General features: G+C 31.4%; 3 protein-coding genes across 10 annotated transcripts in view; 1 reads left to right on the top strand and 2 right to left on the bottom strand.

The window, feature by feature from the left end:
* Positions 1 to 545: 545 nt before the first annotated feature.
* Positions 546 to 3,686, bottom strand: Fkbp59 (FK506-binding protein 59kD). 2 transcript variants are annotated; one of them, XM_029322161.2, is made up of 6 exons: positions 3,556 to 3,686; positions 2,964 to 3,306; positions 2,697 to 2,820; positions 2,369 to 2,616; positions 1,775 to 2,278; positions 546 to 1,440 (listed from the first exon to the last, which is right to left on the bottom strand). In XM_029322161.2, exons 2-6 carry the CDS (start codon positions 3,303 to 3,305, stop codon positions 1,273 to 1,275), a joined length of 1,386 nt encoding a protein of 461 aa, XP_029177994.2. In that variant the 5' UTR covers position 3,306; positions 3,556 to 3,686; the 3' UTR covers positions 546 to 1,272. The 2 variants fall into 2 exon arrangements, with proteins under 2 accessions (XP_029177994.2, XP_029177993.2); XM_029322160.2 differs by having other exon boundaries at positions 1,775 to 2,281; positions 3,556 to 3,685.
* A 448-nt stretch (positions 3,687 to 4,134) lies between these two features.
* Positions 4,135 to 8,450, top strand: LOC114945852 (uncharacterized). Of its 3 annotated transcripts, none has more exons than XM_085484056.1 (5): positions 4,135 to 4,244; positions 4,347 to 4,574; positions 4,666 to 4,818; positions 4,895 to 4,978; positions 5,146 to 8,450. In XM_085484056.1, the coding sequence occupies exons 2-5, from the start codon at positions 4,446 to 4,448 to the stop codon at positions 7,906 to 7,908; spliced, it is 3,129 nt and encodes a 1,042-aa protein (XP_085340182.1). In that variant the 5' UTR covers positions 4,135 to 4,244; positions 4,347 to 4,445; the 3' UTR covers positions 7,909 to 8,450. The 3 variants fall into 3 exon arrangements, with proteins under 3 accessions (XP_085340182.1, XP_085340183.1, XP_029178025.2); XM_085484057.1 differs by having other exon boundaries at positions 4,135 to 4,574; positions 5,146 to 6,411; positions 6,487 to 8,450; XM_029322192.2 differs by having other exon boundaries at positions 4,135 to 4,574.
* Positions 8,451 to 10,486: 2,036 nt separating this feature from the next.
* Synd (protein kinase C and casein kinase substrate in neurons protein Synd) overlaps positions 10,487 to 23,150 on the bottom strand; it is a 53,468-nt gene continuing 40,804 nt past the window's right edge. For 2 of the 5 annotated variants that reach the window (XM_029322153.2, XM_029322154.2), the window contains exons 2-12: positions 21,102 to 21,493; positions 20,549 to 20,737; positions 19,833 to 19,853; positions 19,189 to 19,269; positions 19,108 to 19,119; positions 16,928 to 17,154; positions 16,543 to 16,663; positions 15,274 to 15,384; positions 13,254 to 13,417; positions 13,000 to 13,160; positions 10,487 to 12,181 (exon numbers count right to left, since the gene is read on the bottom strand). In XM_029322153.2, the coding sequence (XP_029177986.1) occupies positions 12,069 to 12,181; positions 13,000 to 13,160; positions 13,254 to 13,417; positions 15,274 to 15,384; positions 16,543 to 16,663; positions 16,928 to 17,154; positions 19,108 to 19,119; positions 19,189 to 19,269; positions 19,833 to 19,853; positions 20,549 to 20,737; positions 21,102 to 21,464 (1,563 nt within the window). In that variant the 5' untranslated portion in view covers positions 21,465 to 21,493 and the 3' untranslated portion in view covers positions 10,487 to 12,068. The remainder of the gene's footprint in view (positions 12,182 to 12,999; positions 13,161 to 13,253; positions 13,418 to 15,273; positions 15,385 to 16,542; positions 16,664 to 16,927; positions 17,155 to 19,107; positions 19,120 to 19,188; positions 19,270 to 19,832; positions 19,854 to 20,548; positions 20,738 to 21,101; positions 21,494 to 23,150) is intronic. The other 3 variants (XM_029322156.2, XM_029322155.2, XM_029322157.2) reach the window with 3 other exon arrangements.

Raw genomic sequence — 23,150 nt, 5'->3', positions numbered from 1 at the left:
ATATTTTATCTTATATGTAATAAATAATACATTCATCTTTTTTTAAAACGTTGCTTATGATAAATTTTTTTACTGAATTAGTGTTCAATTCATATTGCGTTTAATTACTTAATTATCAAAGGACAATTGCATGCTGATGTAAAGTCTTAATTAAATTTCCCTCAATTATACAGTATTAGATAAAATAATCACAATCAGTGCATTTAACTATGCATAACTGATAATAACAGATTAAAACTAGAATAAGATTGTTCAATAAATATTCAAAGAAAATCTTAAATAAATTTATTGTATTAAATTATCTAAATCTTAGTTTATGAATTAAAAATTATAGACATGGAAATAGAAGAGATTGCGATGATAAGATAATGAAATAGGATAATATTAAATTTTCATCAAGTTGTGTTTCTCATATGTATACTTGATTCTACAATGTTTTTTTAATTCTATTAAATTGTAACACGTTTTGTGATCTAATGCAGATGATTTATGTAATATGAAAAAATGTACATTGCTGATTTTTAATTATACTTGATACGTGCATATAATTTTAATGCTGTATACTTTTTTATTAATATTGAATATCTTTTTAAATTTATACAAAATACATAATTATAATTCCAGGCGCATTTTTATTCACTGAGATTGTTTTTATATATAATGATATGAATACTAAATTCTAATAAATATTAAATTCATATAACTTGTCTTTATAGATATTATTACAGTGTTCATAATTGATGATTAATATTAAAATAAGTTTAAACAGTGTGTGACATCATACAATGAAATAGCATAATTTGAAATATAATTTCACATAATTGTTGCACAATTTTGCACAAATTCGAAATATGATAATATACAAACTGGAGTACAAGGCATGATATAAGCATGTCTTTTGTACTCCAGTTTGTGTATTATATCTTATACATATATAAAATTATGTTCTACTAATACGATGATTTTTTAAGAAATATTCTATTCTTTACCTATTCTTTGAAAGAAAGAAAATGTGCTCTTAACATTTTTTGATGCATATAATTGATGCATGGATAAAAAGATATAATTCGTAACTTGTATAGATCATATAATGTGATAAAAAGAGAATTGTTTACAAATTTGGCAAAGTCTCAGTATAATCCATAAATTACAATTCAACTTTTGTAAAAAATAGTAATATTTAAAAAATACCGAAAATAAAATTTGATGAAATATCAATTCACTGGCAGTTACACAAGGCAGTGTAAAGAAAGAAGAAAAAAAGGCCATTGTTTACATGTTTTTGAATTCACCGGAACCATTAGCGTTGAGCATGAGTATGTTAGGATTTTCCTTCTCAAAGGCAGTCGCGTCTCTACCTCCGGGTCTTTCCTCCTGTCCCCATTCTCCTAGAGTCCCATGCATCACATCCGGTTGTTCCTTTAGTTTTTGCTCCTCCTTCTGTGACATTACTCACGGTTTATGTTTAAACACAAACACAAGTTTATTTTCAAGATTTATTGGTTTAAATTAATCAGCCTTTATATCATTCATGATATTTATAACAAATGCATTTTCTACAGGAGCATGTAGTTTGTCTTAAAGTATTAAAACATGAATAGTCATCAACATCCAATTATTGAACATAGTGAAGGTAATTTTTGTTATTTTTGAACAATTAAAAATATAATTTTTTTTCATAACCAGCACCCATTAATATAAAGTTTCAGTACAAGAAAATATGATGTTGATTAGAAAATATATTCGATATTCATCATTATTGTTTTTCACAAACCTGTTTATCCTCTTGTGCAAACTTATCAAACATGTTCGCATAAAGTTTCTTCTCTTTAGCTAATTGCTTCTTAATAAGATAATTACAAACTGAGATTTGTTTAGACGCGGCCGTATTTTTTGGCTGTACTTTTAGAACCTGTTGAAAATCTAGGATAGCAACTTCAGGTGATGCAAGCTTAAGATGTGCTTGTCCTCTTCTAAACAAGGCCTTCTCATTCTCAGGATCCAATTCTAAGGCTTTAGTACACTCTTCTTTTGCCAAAAGGTTCTCATCGGTTTTTAAATAACATAAAGCGAGATTTAAGTGAGTCGCTAATGTAAGGCTGTCCTTGTTTTCCTTGAAATTCTCGAAATCCGAATCATCGTTTAAAAGCGTGAAAACTTTCTTATATACTTTAATAGCTAAATTGATTTTATCAGATGTTAAATATCTTGTTCCCTTTTCTTTCTGTATCTTTGCTTGTTCTATCTTATCTTCTGGCTTCATTGACCATGTTGCTGTCTTCTGTAACAAATAATGTATAATTAAAATTAAAGAAAGTAATAAAAGTATCAAAAAGACATTCTTATATTATCTAGGAATATCAATCACCTTTTCAAAGCTCTTTAATTCTACTTCATATTCCACATCTGCATTCGGTGGAATATTATACTCAGACTTTCCTTGTTCCTTAAATGCGTATTTACTTTTAATTAAAAGTCTACATATTTGCCCACTCACAAAATGTGGCAACGCTATTTCTATACCCTCCACAACTCCTACATCTTCACCCTCTCCAAGAGTAAATTCTACATCTCTCTCTTCAAATACTTGTCCATTATACTTTCCAACCAAATGTACTAAAAACATAAAAATTATTGCATAAAGATCATAATGTATATGGCATAAATTTAAGTTTACTAAATTATATGATACTAACTGTTCACTTGGCCACCATCTTCTGGATTAGAAAATTGCTTTTCAGCATTATTAATTATGAATCTTTCAATGCTTCTATCCTTATTTGGACTTAGATCTTCTCCTTGCCAATCAAGCAGTTCATTCTAAAGTAATATATTAGAATTACAATGTTAAATTAAATTGTAATAACAAATTTTCTTAGTATATTATATAGATGTCTTAAAAATTGACACTTTATTTGCATGTATATAAGCTGTAACAACAGTTAATGTTTATATATACTTACTTCAAATTTCAGGGTAGCATCAGGTGGGATTGATGGTGGGCTACCATTCTGGCCATAGGCATATTCAGGTGCACATGTCAGCATAGCGACTTCACCCTTTTTCATGCTAGCTACACCAATTTCCCATGCTTTGATAACGCTATTACGCCCAAGATCAAATTTAAATGGTTTCTGTCTGTCCCTACTGGAATCGAATTTGGTTCCATCCAATAAGGTACCGGTATAATGAACTTTGACTTTGCAACCTGGCGAAGGAGTCTCATCACCTTTCCCTTCTTTGATAATTTCCTTCAATACACCTTTGTCCTTTGCAGGTGATAGATCTATCTCATTGTCAGCCATTCTACAAGTAAAAGATTTAGTGAATAAAAGAAAAAATTTTTTGCTCCCTTTCTCTTTCTCTCTCTGTAGAATAAAAAATCTTAATAACAATTTATGCTCGAGTTCGATTCCGAGGAGCTTTCTTGATGCGTAAAGCGCGCGAACGCACAGGAAATGATTCCGCAAAAATAAAGAGGAGAAAAAAAATTAATACAAAAATTATGAATTATTAATAAAAATGTATAAAACACACATTAACCAAAATACATACGTTTTAGGAATTCGAGCACTTGTTATATATGTTATTCTGCCCAAGACGCGATCGCTTCCACGCGTGCCGGTGATGGTGGTTCAGAGAGTAGTAGACAGTTTTGCGTAATCGTACTTCACTCCGAAGCACGAATCGATACGATAGAACTTGCTATATAATATTATTGGCCATTTTGAATACCGACAGTCGATGACAGATGACAAGTGACATTTCGGATGTATCAGCTGATCGGTATCAATGATCGGTAAGATAGGATTCCCACTATCCGATTTCGTAAAAACCGACGCGACAAATTTTCGGTATATATATGAGTTTGATGTTTGATGACAGTTGAGTGAAAATTTCTGTCATTAATTGGCTGCTTATTATTGTTAATTATAGGAGATCAATGCGATAATTTCAAATTAATACAGCGCTGAATAATCCAAATCATTAATTAATATAATTACACGCACATATGTACATATATAATATATATATATATATGTATATATATATATATATATTATATATATTATATATATATTATATATGTGCATACAAATACATGCGAATCTGAATCGGGTGCGCCATATTTTGGTTCTTTTGCGCGTTGTAGCGCTTTGCCTTGCAATATGGCGGACGTATCCCGCCGTTATTTGCGAGTGTGTGTTCCGTTGCTTCGTGTCTGATCATCTTGGAGGGAAACAGTAAGCGAGTTATCTGAACGATTCAATTGGAATATCGCGATCGTCATCCGGAAGATTTTATATCGACTTCAGCTTTTCGGATTACGTGAAGGACTTCGTAAGATTACAGATAGCGATGTGCGGGCAGCAGCCGCGTACTTTGGAACACCGTTGAGCTTTTGGCGAGTATCACCCAGATTGTTTCGACTCTGATCCATCGCGATGTCGAGGAAGGCGAACATGGCCGAGCGCTGTCGCATCTGCCTGACTGATAACGGTTGTATGATTGATATACGTGATGAGAGCGTGGAGCCCAAGCTTAAGGATCTGACCAAATGCACCTGCATTGATGTAGGTTTTTCTTTTGATTGATTGATAATATATTTATTTGACACTTCGCTGATTATATCGCAATTCTTATTTCATTCTTTGTTTAACATAGGTGAAGTATGAGAAAAATTTACCTAGTGCTGTATGCCATGTGTGTTTGTATAAGTTGGATATGTGGGACGATTTCAAGGAACAATTTGTACAGTCCAATAAGATTCTCTTAGAACAATTAGAAATATCAGAAGTATCCGATATTTCTAGTCCTGTAAGTGAATTGTATAATTTTTCTTTATGTTATATTTTATTAATTTGATATTAATTCTCATTTATTTTTATTTTAGGTTAAGGATGAAAGATGTATAATGGAAAGTGTGAAAAGGAAACGTTTGAAAAGAAGTGAAGATAGCATTTCTGAACATGAGAAGGTGTTTTTATTTAAAGTTTGCATAATTATTTTGTAATAATGTTATTTTTACACTAATAAGAATCTGTTATGAGGACTAATCGAGTACTTGACAGAAGTATCATGCTAGTATATTTAAGAGTTACTTTGCCAATCATAAAAATACAACTTGGTTGTTTTTTATTCCAGAAAAAGTCTAAAGGAGATGTATCTTCAGAGCTCACAAATGTTGACTGTGTTACTGATCAGGTTATATTGGATACAATAAGCATATCAGATGATGATGGGACTAAAGTACCTAGTAAGAAGGCTGCAGAAAATGGCAGTGAGGAACATACAGAAAGCAAAGCATCTTCAGGACCAGCTAAAACTAGATTATTACCTGCAAGACGTGGCAGAAATATTGAACGAAGGAAAGCATCCACAAAGCGTTGGGTAGAGAGAAAAAAAGCCCTTTTGGCTGCAACAGGAGAGAATGTGTCCGATACGGACTCTATAATTTCTGATGACGCACAGTTATCGCCTGTACAAAAGGCTCGAGCAAAAACTAATGCGGATAAAGAAGCTGAAAGACAAAAGAGAATCGCAAAAGTACTGAAAAATCTTGAAATAAATCTCACGGATAAATATGCTAGGCTTCGTGACATAGACACGGATTCTGATGTGCGCAGAATGAGATTGAGTAATTCACATTCGAATACCTTGCAGTCAAAAAATAAGAGAAATTCACTATTAAGCAAAACTGATCAGAAAATTAGTGCTGAGAAAAATGTATCCTCTTTAGAGAGTTCAATGGAACGTGAGAATTCGCCAGTTTCGTTAGCGGAAAACAATGTTACGACAGATGTCAGCGGAAAGAAACCCGAATCACAAGTTGACGATGAAACGTTTATGCCGTTTACGTTGAAATCTGAGCTTGTGATCGGTGACGTTACATATGCCGTAACATCAACGTTGCTTCTTGCGGATAAAGAGAACTCGAGCAATTTATTGAACGACTCTAAGAGTTCTAACGCCGATGAAAACGGTCGAGAGAAAAATACAGATATTATTGATGCGGTTCAGTTGCGTAGAGTAAATAATAATCCTGTGACGTCTGATGTGAGCAGCAAGCCGGCTAACAAATGTGTTGAGAGATGTTTAAATATCGAGGTAGAGGGTAACGAATTGACAGTTTTGAAACGTGTACAAGTCGAATTGGCGGATTTCGTACAGAAGGAAATGAAGCACAGAATATTCGGTACAAATGACACCGTTGCGAAAACATTATTCCCTGATAAATTGGATGATGTCAGTGCGACTTCTCGTAAGAAGCTCGATCAGAAGTTGAAGGGTATAATAGAGAGAGCTATAAAGAAGAATATCGAGACCTCCATTAGAAACGCAGATGAGTCTTCGCGTGACTTCGCGAGGATCTCGCCGACGGACATGAATTTATCCAAATATCAGCCGAAGGTCATAATTAAACGTTTAGATATAACAAAAGAGAGTAAACTCTATAACATCAATAACCTTCACGTTTTAAAACAGGCCGGACCAAGAGGGAGCAGTCAGGGACCCATCAGCCTAACATCTCGTAAACGTCAAATTGTACCTCCAAAAAGGTATAACGACTACAACACATTGGAGTCCGATTCCGACAAATCAAACAACTTGATTACTCCCAAAGCAACATCCAAAACTCAGCAGACGAGAATGCAGGAGAATTTAGTGACGAAAAAATCCTCGGAGGCGAACAGTAAGATCATTTCTGCCCAACGGATGGAAAACAGCTCGACTGTCAAAACGGTAGATAACGATATTAAATGGACACCAATTTCAGTCGAGCAAAATTCGACGAACGAAAAGAAGGCCGATTACGAAGATGCAATCAGGATAGAAGATGCCATCACCGAAAATCATATATGCGGAGTATGCGCGCTCACGTTTAGCAGTCGCAAGGACGTCGAGGCGCATGTTCGTACTCACAAGGTGACGACGAGTCCCAATGCTACGAAATTACAAAACGAGAATGCAATAATGACACCACCGCGACAGATCAAGCAGAAAATGATGCGTTGCAAGAGGTGCCACGAGATTGTCGAGGCACGTTTAGTCAAGTCGCACGTTTGCAAGACAGCGACAGAGGTTCATAAGTGTTACGTATGCAATTCCATGTTCCGGACGGAGAAGCTTCTCATCAGGCATTTGGACAGTCACGATCAGTCGGAATTCAATATAATTAACGCGATCGGAAATAAGAAGTCTAACGATGCACCTCAGAAAACGCAAGAGGATCAGATAATTGAGACGAAAAATCTCTTAACCGAGAAGAACGATCAATCTGATATTCAGTCTGATAAGATAACTAGTACAGGTGTAAAACTTGATAGCGTGGAAAATAGAGAAAAGTCTAAGGAAACATACACTTGTTTCGTATGCGATAAGATCTTTACGGATGAAGAAGTGTTGAAGGATCACTTGCAAAAGCATTGCGATGATCTTAGCGAAGGGGAGCAGAGCAACAAAGAGCAATATCATTGTGAAATCTGCAGCGAGACTCTGGAATCAGATGGAGCGTTACAAGAACACGTCGGTAAACACTTGTTCGATGACGAGGACGACAATCCGAATTTGATTAGCATAAATCAGAATAATAAAGATAATAATGACGAAACGCAAGAAGTGGAATCCTATCATTGTGGTCAATGTTCAGAAATGTTCGATTCGGAGACGTTATTGGAGATACATATGCAGGAGCATGAAGAAGAAGTTGCAATAGCGGAGTGGGAAAAGCAAGGAATGAAAGTCATCAATCAGTATCAGTGTGTACTTTGTGACGAACTGTTTTATACAGAGGAGGACTTAGCGGAACATATGGATATACACAATGAAAATGCTCATGTATGCCAGTTATGTGACAAACCGTTTCGTACATTGGAAGACTTGCAGGAACATGTCGCGATCCATTGATGTACAGTTTTATTATAAATTTGATCCCACAAACATAATAATGGGAATATTACAAAATATTTCTTGCATGATAATAGTGATAAAAATTACAGCTGCTAAGATTGTAATTTAAAACACATCTTTATACAATTATATGATTGTCACAAGATCTGCCACCATTGTACATGTAAATGATATTTTCTACAAAACTTAGCAGTTGAACATTTAATCACAAAGTTTGGCACTTTTAATTTGTTCTTATTTACATATGTTTAAAAATATATAATTTATAAGGTATTTGTATATGCCAGTAGCAATTTTGATTATATCATTTCTTTTGCTTGTAAAGAAATTCGGTTAGATTATTATAATTCAAATAAGATAACAAATATAGTTACTTTATTATTTCAAAATATTCTAATAAAATATGTTATTTTAATTAAAAGCTATAACTATTATAGGCTATAAGCTCTTTTACAGAAAATTCACATTCTAGAGAAAGAGAGAAAGAGGGAGAGAACAGAATATATATAGTATAAATGATATTGTCTGTATATATATATATATATATATATATATATATATATATATAAAAGATTATTTTATTAAGATATATTAAAAATTATACGTTCTTTTTTAAGAATATAGCTTTTTAGAACAAATTATATTCTTAAAAAAGAACGTATAATTTTTAATATATCCTAATAAAATAATCTTATAAGAATAATGTACATGTACATAATTAAAATTGATTGACATTTATTATAGAAAAATGTACAATAAAAATGTAATTTTCCATAAAATATATAATCACATAATTTAGATCACTTATAACAACTTACATTCTATGTGACATTATATCAATAATACATCATTAGTCATAAGAAAATCTTGTAAAAATAATATGCTAATATAATATACAAAGTAATGTACGTATTTATTTTTCATAAAATTTTTTTGTTTTTTTTCCAGTAATTTATATATACTGAGAAATATATAAATACTCTGGAAAAAATATATAATTGTAATTATATTTCCATATAAAATGGATAAAATTATTTTTAATATAATTTTGTCTATCTTTCTTATATAGAAAATATACATATTATTAAATTACAATGTATTTTATCAAAAATAAATATTTATATTTCTCTAATCTATTTATATTACATAATTGCTAGTAAATATAAATGCACATGTATATAAAAACAAAATTAGCTTGTATATGAGATAAATAACTTCTATTACTTTATTATACATATACGAACATGTTATCTTTATAAGATTATTTTTATGAATACTGAATAGTAAATATGTCACATAGAATATAACTTGTTTAAGTTAATTTTATGTAAAATTACATTGTATAAAAAACCTCTAGCTATGATCTTTAAAAAAAATATTTTTTAATAATAAAATGCGTACCTAATTTTGTTTGAATTATACATGATAAAAAGACAATAGAGGATTATAAGTTGTTCTATTGACAGATTAAGTAATATTTATTTTGCTTTTGTTTATTTCTATTCGTGATAGCGATCACATGGAAAAATAATTTGTTCTTCAAAGAAGATTCTGTACAACATTTAATTATTATTATTTAAGTATATAATTTATTATAATTATATAATAATATTAAAAAATAATAAAAAAAACGTTTTATTTTTTAAAAATAAATTTATGACGAAGTATACGTTTCTATAAAACTAAGTTTGTATTTGAATTCAATGCTGCGTATACTTTATATCATGTTAAATTTTCCTTGAATTTAATAGTATCGAATAAATTATTTAAATGCATACAAATCAATATTGCAATATATTTTGTGCAATATATTCAGGGACTATTGTACGCTTTGAATTAATGACGTGTTTTACATGAGATTTAATTTGACAGATACTGCTTAAATCATATTTTCTCCCTTTTCTCTTTTTGCATACTCTGGATTCTCAATAAGCATTATACATTCGTCTATAATCCAAATTGTATTATGTATTGTATTAAGCAACAATTTATGCATATAAATAAGTTATCAATCAAACATCTTACTCTTATCATTTTTTAAAATATCCTGTGTTATTTAAAATATATAATTTGTGCTATTTAAGTTACATTATTTGCTCTATATATGTTTATTATAAATGTATATACTCCTATGTTGCAAATATTTTATCCTGTAGAAGTAATAAGAAAATAATATTATAAAATTAATGTCATTATATATATATATAATTAATAGTAATAACGAATATGTATAAATTTGAAAGAGAGAGAGAGATATGTGTTCCCTGTAAAATATAAATAATTTATATTTAAACATTCTAAGGATTCTTGAATTTTGTCTATTATTTTACATAAATAAAAGTAATATTTTATTTATATTTTGATTTCACGATTTAGAGTTTAGATTATGTCAATATGACATAGAACTTAAATACTATTGTGACTTCAGTTACATATACATTTTCAAATATGAAAGCGTCAAATATCAAATTACATTTTCATTTATAATGAAAGAGATTTCGTTCTGAATTTCGTCTGTTGTATGTATAATAGAAAATTACTAATATCATAAATATAATCATAAATAGACAAAATGTTTTATGTATAAGTCATTTATTAAACATATATAATAAATTTTATACACAAGACAGGGTTTACTTAACAACTGTATAAAGTTGCGAACCCTTCACAAAAAGTAATTTCGAGGGCTAATAAATGAATGATTATTAAAAAATCAGACTGAATTAAAAAAAAAAAATTTTACTATATTCTACGATATTTACATAAATATTGTGTTTATAGACACAATATATTCACAATGATGAATATTTAATTTTTTCAATGTCTATTATAATCATTATAAATATCCCTATATATGACTCTGCAGCTAACATATAAATAACTCATTGTCAGAAGCGCTTTACAAAATAAATTGTAATTTTTTGAAACTAAAATGTCAGCTACACGTTGATTTTTTTTACAATTTATACGTGGAGTATCTTTCTGGAATTTTATGCATTTAGTTTCAGAAAAATTAATTTCATGTTTGATATATGTGTGGGGTATTTGATAGATATTATTACATTTATTAAAGTAATAATGGTTAATACGAGACATTTCTATATACTTTTTACGATGTGTTACAGTTAATCCTCTGTGTGAAATATACAAGAGAGAATCATATTCTTAAAAAAAAAAAAAAAAAAAAAAAAAAAACCATGCAGATAATTCTATATCGGATTTATAGAAACAAGTTATATACACACAACATTTTAGATGTGAAAATATTTTTCTTGATTCAACATAATATTAATAATTCATTGATTATTTGTTTTGCCACAAAATCATTATTTCAACTATAAAATATAATTAATAAATGGAACAATAATTGATTTCTGGGTCCCAAATATCCTCTTTTTTTACATACTGTATATTAATTTTATACTCATTTAAAGTAATGTTTTGTATATTTTATGTTCATATATTTCAAATATATTTCAATGCTTTAAATTCGTGAAACGGTAATAATAATAACTTCGTATTGCTATACTCTTATGTCTATTATGTACAATGACACCATTTAGATAGACGTTAAATTTTAATAGTATTTTTTTAATAACAATAAATTAAATAGAACTCTCCTCGCCAAAAAATTCTTAATAGCAACAATGATCCATAAAATGTATGATTGTACAATATTTCAATATCTAAACTTGCTATACGCGCCTTATCGCGTGTAATCCATGTTTATTCATTGAAACTAACTAATGGATTTTGACTCTAACCTAGCTATCTAAAAACAAATTTCATTTTAAGAGTGAGGATCTATCTTTTTTGCATAGGAAGCTATTCATTTAAATAAACTCCGCTAGTTGCCTCTGACGCGGAGGAAAGATTTCGAAACAAAATTACTTCTCGCTATTTATACAATTCGTAAATGCAGACAATTTAGGTTCAAGTTTCGGACTTTAAAATGTCACGTGTAACTCATTTTCTTCATTCTATATATTCATTCATCATTAATCTTTCTTCTCTAATGCGCTGCGAAATTGACGTTCCGCAAATTTCAATTCAGACAATAGCGAAAAGAAGCGAAACGCAATTTTTGTTCTTCGCGCAAAGGTTACATTATTCAAGTAAGTAACGAACTTGTGGATTTGGCTTTTTAGTTAGTTAATCTATTGCGACACCAAGTCTACATAATTTGCTGGATAGAGGCCCACTTTACCATCTTTTCTTCCTTTACACCATCCTTGTTCATCTTCGTCTTCTAGTTTCTCAAATACATCTCCTGAAAAAATATAAGAATTTAATTTATATATAATATTAAATAATTTAACGGTTTAAAGTAATGATTGCTTTTTAAACTATATATTATAAAAAATACTGAGACGATTGTGTTCCTGTTTTTCGCTCCAGATATATATAAAAAATGACTTTATTAATGAATTATGTATAAATAAAATTTAATTGCTTGAGGTTCTGAAAGGACCAAATACATAAGATCAGCTTTCAGTGGAATTGACTTTTTTCATATCTTGTAGCTTATGACTTATTGAACAAAAGATGTAATAGTTTTAAAGATAAATATTCGAGTTACTGAGTTATAATAAAACAACTTGCAAAATCCTAATTTTTCGTGTTTGACTGACTGTAAATCAGTAATCACCTATTATTTAGCTTTGAGTCAGTTACATTTTTTGTTCAGCAAGTCATAAGTTGCAGCATGTGAGAAAATCAACTCATTTTACTGGGATTCAATTTCATCTAGAATTTTATATAGGTTCAAAAATCCCATACTGATCATCTAAAATTAAATTTTGATAATATCAGCCAGTTTTTCTCATATGTTGTAGTTTATGATTTGCTGAACAAAAAATGTAATAGGCTCAAAGCTAAGTAATAGTTACTAATTTACAATCAGTCAAAAACTTGAGCTCTACGAGTTATTTGACTGGTTGTAGTTCAATAACTATTCAATATTTAGCTTTGAGGCTATATTACATTTTTTGCTCAGCAGGACCATAAGCTACAAAAAAAAACAGACAATTATACCGAAAGCCAAAATCCTTTGTATTTGATGCGGGATACTTTGTGCAAAAGACACACCTTGCTTAAAACTAAGTTCGTCTGCCTCGGCTCCTTCGTAGTCGTATAATGCTCGCACGGGAACTCCTGGTTCTCCATTGTCGACCAAAGGTTCACCACCGTCCTCGTCCCATTCCTCTTCCTCGAATGGATTTGATTCTTGTTTGGCGTTAGTACCGTTACTGCAATCATCATACGTTTCATATAATACACGCTTCTTATTGATTGCTAGATAATAAAGAGTTTCATACGAGCCCCACTTTCAACAAACTTACGTAATAGTCGGAGTCCTGTTGACGTTATCACTCTCATTATTCTTCTCCGAAGACTGTTTGCTCGAACTTATTGTGTCGGTTTTACTATCCCCATGATTGCTGTCCGCTGATATTACACGGCCGGCGGATTTCGATTTTGATTTGTTGTTGACTGGTGGAAAGTCCTGTTTTTTTTAAATATATAGAAATATATTAGATATTTTTATTTTTGACAAAACTCGTATAGTGCGTAATTGCGATATGCACGAATTTCTCTCGAAAATGCCATGCGTGCAACCAAATGTTTCAATATATGATTCGAGAACTGTTCTGCGAATATTTCATGCCAACGATGCATGTGCGATTTCGTTGAAGCCCTCACTATTTTTCTGTATCTATCTTCTCAATTATTTTACATTAAGTCAAGGAAAGATTGACTGACTCGATATCCTATGTTCTCTCGTAGTGAGCACTGCTCACTTGACAAAATGTAAGAAGTTTATATATTTTTATCGAGAAGATAGACACTATTGTCCGTACATTTGGATTTTACAATTTACAATTTAATTAATGCGTATGTACAAAAGCACAATGAGAGTCGCGATTTTTCTTTTAGATGAATCTTAATAGTTAATATGACAAGAATTCTGTAGACAGATATGAATTGTCAACAGTTAATGTTACTTGATTTTTAGTCACAGATGTCATTATTATTATCGTATTATTGATGAGACATTTTGAAACGAAATATCCATTTTTTAGATGATAAAATTCAACTCTGACTATGTACAACAAAGTTTTATATTATTTTAACATGCAAGAAATTAACGTATAAAATGACCTATAACCATCACATTTTCTTTGAAACTTTCTTCTCTTTTTCGTAAATATTTCATTGAATGTCTATACAAGTTCGTAATCTCCATTAAACTCATTTTGATTCATTAGCGTTAAATTAAAATACTATTAGAGTATATTATAAAGAATACTATTAGTTAAATTACGCAAAGTTGAGAAGAATTTGTGGCCGAAAGAAAGTATGACAGTCTTGATAAAGTTTGCTTTCTATATATATACATATAATTCTTTTACTCGCGAATTTAATTCTATATTATATTTCCGTTGTTTAATTCCATAATATGACACTTTCATGGTAATATAATATTTTTAAGCATGTGGAACATGCAGATGTGTCGCACGTGATTTGAACAATCGGTTGCAGGCATATATGACTTACTGTTAAACTCGAGAGATATGATTTATATTTATTTTAATAATATTATAATTATCCATACCGTATACCATGAACAGGCTAGAATAAGCATCTTGAGAGGATCCAATTTACAAACTTCCGAGGATTATTTTTCTAACGAATCTATAAATCTAGTCGAGAAAAAAATGACATATCTTTTGTCTTATATAAATATCTGTATCATTCAAATAAGAATAAACTTGCTTAGATTCGATTATATACAGGCAAAGATTTAGTTGTCTAATCTTTCTTCTCATTTTATAACTCGGTACAAGTATCATTAATTTGTAATTAAAAAAAGATTCAAAAAAATATGTAAATTAAAAACAATCTCCTTGATGAAACCTAATCTCTTCTTGAATAGTGTATATTCTCGCAATCTTTTGTGACTTAAATTTCCTGCCTTTGTCGCATTGTATATTACTTCAACAGTTTGTAAATTCGTTCCTTCTATACTTGCCACCTAGGGGAGGAGGCCGTCCGTGTTCACCTTTAGGCAGAGAGATCCGTGCGATTACGTGCGAGCGCAAGCGCGGAGCGAATTTACGGTTAATTCGGTTAAGCCGGCTAAGAGCTAGAAGCTGAGAAAGGAAACCCATCTTGGATGACCTCGCGACCAACTGGAACATCCGCGTTAAAAGCTGTCGCGTGCTCGCCGATGATCTCTCGATCATCTTAACGTGGCTAATCGAGACGAGTCGGAGTTTTGTACGGTGTTCGACAGTTATAAAATGAGATTGTGGGTGGCAATGTGTCATGTATGTGTGTAACGTGTAAACAAAACTTTACATGCAGATCCTCGCCGACCGGGCGTTGATTGATGAGTGTGATGGAGCCTGCCGGGAGCGCCTCCTTCGACTTCGAGCCCTTCGTGATCTCGCGGAACTCCTCTGTGTAGTCCTGCATAATAGCAACGTCCCAAAACAATCACATGCATGCATTCCGGAAAATTGTCATGGGTTTTTCTCCTCTCTCCCTCTTTTTTTCTTGTAAAGTTTTATATTTTTTGATAATTTAATATTAAGAATATTGTTGCACTTTTTATATATTGTATGGGAACTTTTCGTATTGTTTAAGCATTCTTAGATTGAAGAAAAATCAAGGCGAGAGAGGTGATGTAGGGTGGGGCGTTATTCTGGCAATAAGAGTTTAACCCTTGACACAGTGCGCGCTGACGGGAGACAGAGGCACATGTAACATTGTTTAAACAAAAAACGCAATTGATTGCAAGAACGAAATACATTTCTTTGGAACGTAAGATTTTTTTATGAATAAGTTAACTGAACTGAAAAAATGTTGATAAGAGGAAATGGCAATGCTTGACCAGTATAAAATGATGATTGACGAACTCGCATTATATACAACAATTGTATAAATTTTCTATAAATTGATACAATGTTACTCTTCTTCACAGAAGAATGCCGCGACTCCTAAATAATATTCAGTGAAATAAATATGAGATTACGAGTTAAGAAGCTTAAAAACTCCAGAAGACAAAACATTGTTGTAAGCGAGGTACGCGACTATACAAGTATTTTTATTTAACATTCTACGATATAATTTGACATGTTACGAGGGAATAAAAAATGCTTAAAATGATTAAGAGTATGTCTCTAACAATAAGTGTGTAAGATTTTATTCGTTAATTTAACACGAATAGGATGTCTCTCATTCTCATTATTATTTATTACCACATTAAGAAAAATCAATATTTTATTTATTATTCTGACAAAATTTACTTTTTTTCGACAAAGCTTTATTTCCTAAAAATATCGATATATTTATATTTAAATATTTCGGGAAAATGGCGGCTACCATTATTGTATTTTTCATTGGACCAAATGTGCCAGAAATAAAAAAATATACGGCGAGGCGCACATAACGATTAACGAGTAACGGTAAAATTATTGTAAAAAAAAGGGGCAGAGCTATATAGAGTAATATTCCACGCTACAGCTATATGTTGTAACAACAGATCTTCAACCACGAGCAGGGCTTTTTCATGCGACAGTATAGAGTTTTTGTAGTGCATAGAGAGACAAGCATAAGCAAATTTACCTCGAATTGCGGCCAATTCATAGCCATATTTACGCCGTGATTGTTAGACCACCATTTAAGATCTTTCTCGTGATCGGCGTTATTTATCGTGTGATAAAATTCCTCATATATCTGTGGAAGCCTGAAAATAATAATCCATAAATTAATGACGATAATGTGATAAATTTTTCATATCCATTAAATCTGGACAAGATGGGTATTTCTATTTTACTAGTTTTAAATTAATGGAAACAGAATTAATTAAATGACATTGAGAGCCCATAATCAATACTGATTATGATAGACGATCGTATCATATTTATGCAATAATATGTAATTGGTTTTGTAGAAAAATATTTTTTAAAATTTTACATATAGCTGCGCAATAATGAAAAAAGCGACTTACACTGGATCCTGCGATACGTTCAGACATTTGTGAATGCCGAAGAGGACGTCTTTGAAAAATTGTAGTCGCTGCGCCTCCATTTCCTGGCACTTCTCAAACACTTGCGTCATATCTTCCATGTACTTTGGATTGTATTGATTGATTTCTTGAAGCGCCGCTTCATACTTCTCCTTTGCCTTTTGTACCTCCTCTTTCGTTTTTTGCACTCTATCCTGCATTTTCTTCACCTGTCAAAAGAGACGAGAAAAATATTTAGAAATCTTATAAAAAGCGTTCTTCTTTAATGTTGGCTTAAAGGTAAAGATTTTGGTCGGAATCATGAGATATGGTCTAATGGTTAAAAATTTTTTAAGTAGTTTTCAATTTTATGATAGCAAACATTTTTTCAAATGTGCTACATATATATTAAAAGGCCTTGTTAATTTTTCACATATTATTTCATTAGTTTACAAAGTTCGAAATCTCTCTCTTCCTATAAATGTTAATTAAAAAGAGAGAAGATTTTTAATAGATAATTCCAATTCTTTACCTTCAAAATCTAGTCCATCGCCAAAAAGCTACAAAATATGCTTTTTTGCGATATTAAGCGAATGATACATTAAAGATGGAGACGAGAAATATATGTATATAACGATTTTTTTTGTATATCGAAAAATGTGCAAAAATATACGTATACAATATATATGTATAAAATATATTGGCTATTTTCTACATCTAACTACGTATTATTTAATATCTACTTATATGTATTATTTCGCCATGCAACTACATGTATAAATAACATACAATCTATAATAGCTATTTTCTATTACAATAACAATCTAATTTGCATTCCAAAAAAATTTTCAGACTGATACTGAAATGTATAGTGTTACATTGTTCAGATAATTTAAAAACATTTATTTCTTGTCAAAATATAAAATTCAATCAAAAATAAATTCAATAAAAAAGAAATTAAATATTTTTATGTTCACAAACTTTTGATATAAAAAAATTGAGAAATTAATTTCGGATCTTCTTATCGAGGAAATAATAGCAAAACTCAACTCCACGAATTTCGTGAATTTTAAATAGTTTTTATATCGCAATAATTATACATTATACATAATCACATAATTGCAGCGTTTAAAATTACTTTCCAAACACGTGGAGTCTTTTTATTCGGTGAAAGATGCAAGGTCGATGGCTGTATTCGGAATAAAATTTATGTCGTTATTCGATTTGACAAAAACATTGTATGTACGCGCGCAAAGATCATTATGTATGCTGCGAGCGCTCTAAGAATTTAGTGCAAAGAGGTTTTATACACACCGATTCATGAATTATCCATATTTCATGCACGTGCGCCGCGTTTCTCATGTTTATACCAGTTTTGAGTTAAACCAAATTATATATACGATAATACACGTCGAAGTATGTGTGCACTTGTAATTACGAGTAAGGTTTTATCAATCGCGCGCAAATTATATCAGTCATATTCTCCTACGTGGAAGTCCTCTAAATAAATAAATATATATATATATATATATATATATATATGTATATAGGTACGCCGAATAATTATTTTAAATAATACTAGTAGATATATACACGGAGAGAATTTTTCGTTACAATTTACCGCATTTACTACAAATTTTATAATGTTTGGTAATAAGCCGAAAATTACCATGTTGCATGTTAAAATTATCATAAACTATTAGCTGGATCGAAAATATTATGCTGCATTGTAAAATTTATACAAAACGTTTTATGTTCATTTATTATACATATATTTTACTAAATTTAATCAAACATATTTGATATATCTTATTGTGGTAGATATTAATATTTTTATTATGATAAATTTTATTAGAAAGAATTAAGAATTAAAAAATTATAAAATTCTTCCAATACCATATTATTCCATTATTATCGCGAATTTTAGGATAAATTCTAAGAGAAAATTTTCTCTGTGTACTATCTAACGTGAGCGAGAAAAGCATCTACATACTACATCTAAATTTAAGGGACAGATCGACATTAAAGGAATTGATAAGAAAAGTGAAAGAAATGAAAATAAAAAAATGTAAATGTGTCGTAGAAAGATATTTGCTGGCTGCGTTCTAATTTCAACTGATTAATTAGAGCGAATACTTTCCGTGTGTTAATTGAAAAAGCTTCAAAATCAGAGATTTGCTTACCAGCAGAGCCTTCTGTAATAAGAGAAAAGGAGGAAAAGGCATAAGTCAAGAAACATGCGACATGCAACATTATATACATACAAACTGAACGTCGCCTATTTTATTATTCCTAAGGATTTTTGGTACTCTGAGCCTCCATGCATCACATCCACAATCTGTCATCTAAAAACGTCGTTAGCTGTCTTTCAGAGATGTCTGAATGATATCTCCGATATCAATCGATCATTATTGTGCCGATGCTATGCGTGCGCGTGAATTTTAGCGGCGATTTATGTTTTAGAATTAAATAGAAATTGTTTTGACATTTTTTTCCTAAACTTATATCAATCCCTCTCCTTTAATGTTTGCTCTAATAATAATCCAAATAATTATGAGTTAACAAAACTCAAATATACAGAAAGCTGCAATGTAGTTTTTTTATACTGCAAGTATGTTTCATCATTTAAGTTTGGTTTGTATAATTACCAGCGTGCAAGAAGTGATATGAAACGTTTACATCGGTTTCGTACAGTGACTGTTACAAAGTATCCTTTTCGTACCGAATGAGAGATGTTGGGCAAGAAACACACAGACGTGCAAACTGAGAATTCTGTGCGCAGAATCGAGTATCGTTAGCGAAACTCACTGCGAAACATTCGGAAAGAAGCAAGAATGGAAGAAGAGAGAGAGATAGTATAGCGCATGCAAGAATATTTTCTTAGGAATACACAAGATGTAAAACGTACGTTTTCAGAGCCTCGAGCCATCTGTAAATAATACTCGCTAAAGAATAACTGTATCTACCGTATGTAGAACCGCGTGTAATACGCGTGATCGAAATGCCAAGAGACTAACGTAAACATATGATGTTAAATGTTGTGCGTGTAATTATGTCTCATTTATTTGGAAAATATTGTTAGGAATGCGAAGAAATGTCTCGCCGTGAGATTATTTTAATTTGTGGATGATAATGTAAAATAAGTGTTACTGTGTTGATTGAAATAACAATGTACATAGCATGTATATACACGTTCGCGCTCAAGAATTGGAATATTCGTACAACATTTAGAACTTGTCGTTATTAGCGTAATAATTAGTTTTGAATATTATCGCACTTCTATTTATATCGAGTATTTCGAGAAGTCTTACCTAACTAAACAAGAAATGTTTAATAAAATATCGAAAAATTTTGTTTTCCATGAAAATTTCAGAATACGTGTTGTAAATATGTTATTTCATTAGAAGCAAATTCGAGATGCAATTATTTCCGCGTATTTGCTACGTGGCTTAATTTTAATTCGTCAGCCTTTTAAAAGCGAACGTGATGACGGAGCAAATTATAGTAGCACATGGTACTACTGTTCCGCAGCAATCGTTAACAAAACGTTACGAGTGACAAGTGACGTAATACGTGTGCGCGAGATATGCGGGATATAAGAAAATGTATTGTGACGACGCTCACCTGATCCGGCGAGAGAGAACTGTCCGCCGAGGCGTTCCTCTCCATGTTCGCCGCGGTTCGCTCGGTCTTGCAGCTATTGTGGTACTCCGATTTTGCCTTCTCGACCTTCTGTAGGAGTTTCGACCATGGTTTCTGCGCCTTCTTGAATGCATCTTCCATTTCCTTGCGCTCTTTCAGGGTCATCATCGACTGCAATCAAGCCCGGATAATATCAGTTAATATTACTATTGCGTGCAAGCAAGTACTTATTACAAAAATTGATATATAAAAGAAATTAATAAAAAAAGTAGACATCAAATCTCCCATCTGTTATAAAATTGATTATATAAAAAAAAATATTATAACAAAAGAAAATTTGCAATTTAATCAAAAAATAAATTTTAATTGAGAGTTGGAAAACTGATTGGGGATTTTTTTCCACCTACTTTGTCATTTTAAAAAATGCTGTTCAAGAAAAATAAAGATTATTGATCTAATTTGTTTAGAAGAAAAATAGGAATTTTGTTCATGACCCACATTTCTGTCTATTTAAAGGGGAAATAGCGATCCGTACCTTGTGATACGTGTCCTTCTGCCACGTCTTGACTTGTTGGACGATGTCGTTGCAGAGGTTTTCTTTGACCCTAAGGTGAAGATCGCAAAGTCTGTCAGATTCTACGAGGACACCCTTCCACGCCGCCTCGGTCGTACCATATTCGGGTCCTTTCTCGATCTTGTCGTTCCAATTCTTAGACCAGTTTTTGAGAGCTTTGGCGTAATTCTTTTCAATCTCCGCCCTTTCCTGGACCAATGCTATCAAACTGTCGCAGAGTTTATGACCGTCCTCAATCCTCTTCGTCGTTCGCTTGTAGTTGCCCGGCTCCCAGAAGGAGTCCGACGTCGCTATCAGCATATTGTCGTCGCTGTGATGTGACATCTTAGCCTAAGTCGAAAAATTATCTTTACCTAAAAATAAAAAGAGAATAAGCGATTAGAGAAACAGTGATAAAAAGAAACACATTTATTACTCTTTAAAGCACGACATTTAATTTCGTGTTCATTTTTAGGCTCTTTTTTTATAGAATTAAAAGTTCTGTATTCTTGTAAATTACGGTCATTACGCTTCTGTGTCAAAGCGTTTGGCTGACAAAAATTATTATATAGAGCTTTGATAAACAAAGACAGTCTTAAAATTCATTTGGAGATTAATGCAATATTAAAAAGAAGTTACGTATAATATTACTGATTGCGTAATATTTGAGTATTTGTAGTTTGTCTGGTTATGTATTAAGCAATAATCTATAAGATCAAGGAACTATATAACACATTGCAAATATATTATTTTACATACATCTAAATTTTAATCTACTAATACCAATTTTTATACAATTATTTGTGATTATTAATTATGTTATTAATATTCGAAAAAAGAACTATTTTTAAGATAACTAATTTATTTCCATGATTTCTTCATACTTTATATTTTTGCGTTGCTACATATAACAAGTTATTTTTCTCAATCTATATTTATATGCTAAGAAATTGCAAGTGCTCCGGTTTATCGACGAAGGAATTTACGAGCTGCGACGGACGTGGTAGCTGTCCCTATGCAGGAATGTTGAATATTTGCTAGAGCGGGTATGGCAGAGTTATTGGATTACGCTTCGGTTTGGATCATCGATTGGCCCAATTTGCAAAGCCATCACAAATCTGCGAGGCGAAATATGTATGTGCTGACACGTCGTGATACGAGTATGCATTTGAGAATTCCTTTTCTTAAGAATCATTTTAACACGTAAATAGTTTTATATCAAATTTCTATTCAATAAAACGTGTTCTTCATATCGACATACATATTTATTTCCCATAATTATATATAATATTTTATTTTCAATTAGAAAAAAGAAATATAAAATTAAAATAATAAAATAGAATTTGGAAGAAAAAGTTAAAAATTTAAAATAGATCCTAAGTATATAAAATGTTTTCTTCCCCATTTCTCGAAGAACGAGCGTCTCGTTATATAAAGCTCTTATCGAGAGAAAATATTTTCCTTAAATACCTCAAGACTCTTACGAAGCTTAAGAGCGATTTTATCGCGAGGTGGCACGCAAAAGCCAAAGAGAATGAAAATCGCGACTGCGCGATGCTGCGCGTGCGGCGATTCTCGATTGGGTCAAGCGGACTAACAATTAGATGCAATAGCTCGGCTCGGCGGGACTAGTCGCGCCGGTACTCGTTCGTATGCAAATGCAGTGCATCTAGCCTGCATTCTCCGACTCTAATCATCAACGGTTGCGGAATTGCCTGGCGAAGTTTTACGGCACCAACAATATTGGCACCCGCTTGTTACATTCGAACAGTGAATTAGACTATGAATTAGAGTGGAAAACTGTTTTGCTTCAAATTAAGGAAAACATCTGTTGAAGAAATGTGTAAAAATCAGATCAGTGTTATATATCGTGATATATTTTTCACACTCTACGTATCTTTCCATGTGACTTTTAATTTGATGAATTAAATTTGTAATTTATTTCTCATCCTTCAATATTTCTGATTCTCAAATTTTAACTCACTATTGTAAATAAGAATTATATGAATTGTAGAAAGATTATTAATAAGA

This window comes from Nylanderia fulva, unplaced genomic scaffold (assembly GCF_048542155.1).
Source record: "Nylanderia fulva isolate GAGA-0341 unplaced genomic scaffold, ASM4854215v1 Scaffold29, whole genome shotgun sequence".
In the NCBI taxonomy this organism is placed as follows: Eukaryota; Metazoa; Arthropoda; class Insecta; order Hymenoptera; family Formicidae; genus Nylanderia; species Nylanderia fulva.
Note: the sequence above shows the minus strand (reverse complement) of the source record. Positions and strands in the feature narration are given on the sequence as shown.

Excerpts from the sequence above, each read along its gene's own strand:
- Fkbp59 (XM_029322160.2), bottom strand. The coding sequence starts at position 3,305 with ATGGCTGACAATGAGATAGATCTATCACCTGCAAAGGACAAAGGTGTA. Across the intron at positions 2,821-2,963 it reads ATGCTACCCTGAAATTTGAA|AATGAACTGCTTGATTGGCA; the intron begins GTAAGTATATAT and ends ATATTACTTTAG. Across the intron at positions 1,441-1,774 it reads TTGCACAAGAGGATAAACAG|AAGGAGGAGCAAAAACTAAA; the intron begins GTTTGTGAAAAA and ends GTAATGTCACAG.
- LOC114945852 (XM_085484056.1), top strand. The coding sequence starts at position 4,446 with ATGTCGAGGAAGGCGAACATGGCCGAGCGCTGTCGCATCTGCCTGACT. Across the intron at positions 4,819-4,894 it reads TATCCGATATTTCTAGTCCT|GTTAAGGATGAAAGATGTAT; the intron begins GTAAGTGAATTG and ends TTTTTATTTTAG. Across the intron at positions 4,979-5,145 it reads GCATTTCTGAACATGAGAAG|AAAAAGTCTAAAGGAGATGT; the intron begins GTGTTTTTATTT and ends TTTTTATTCCAG.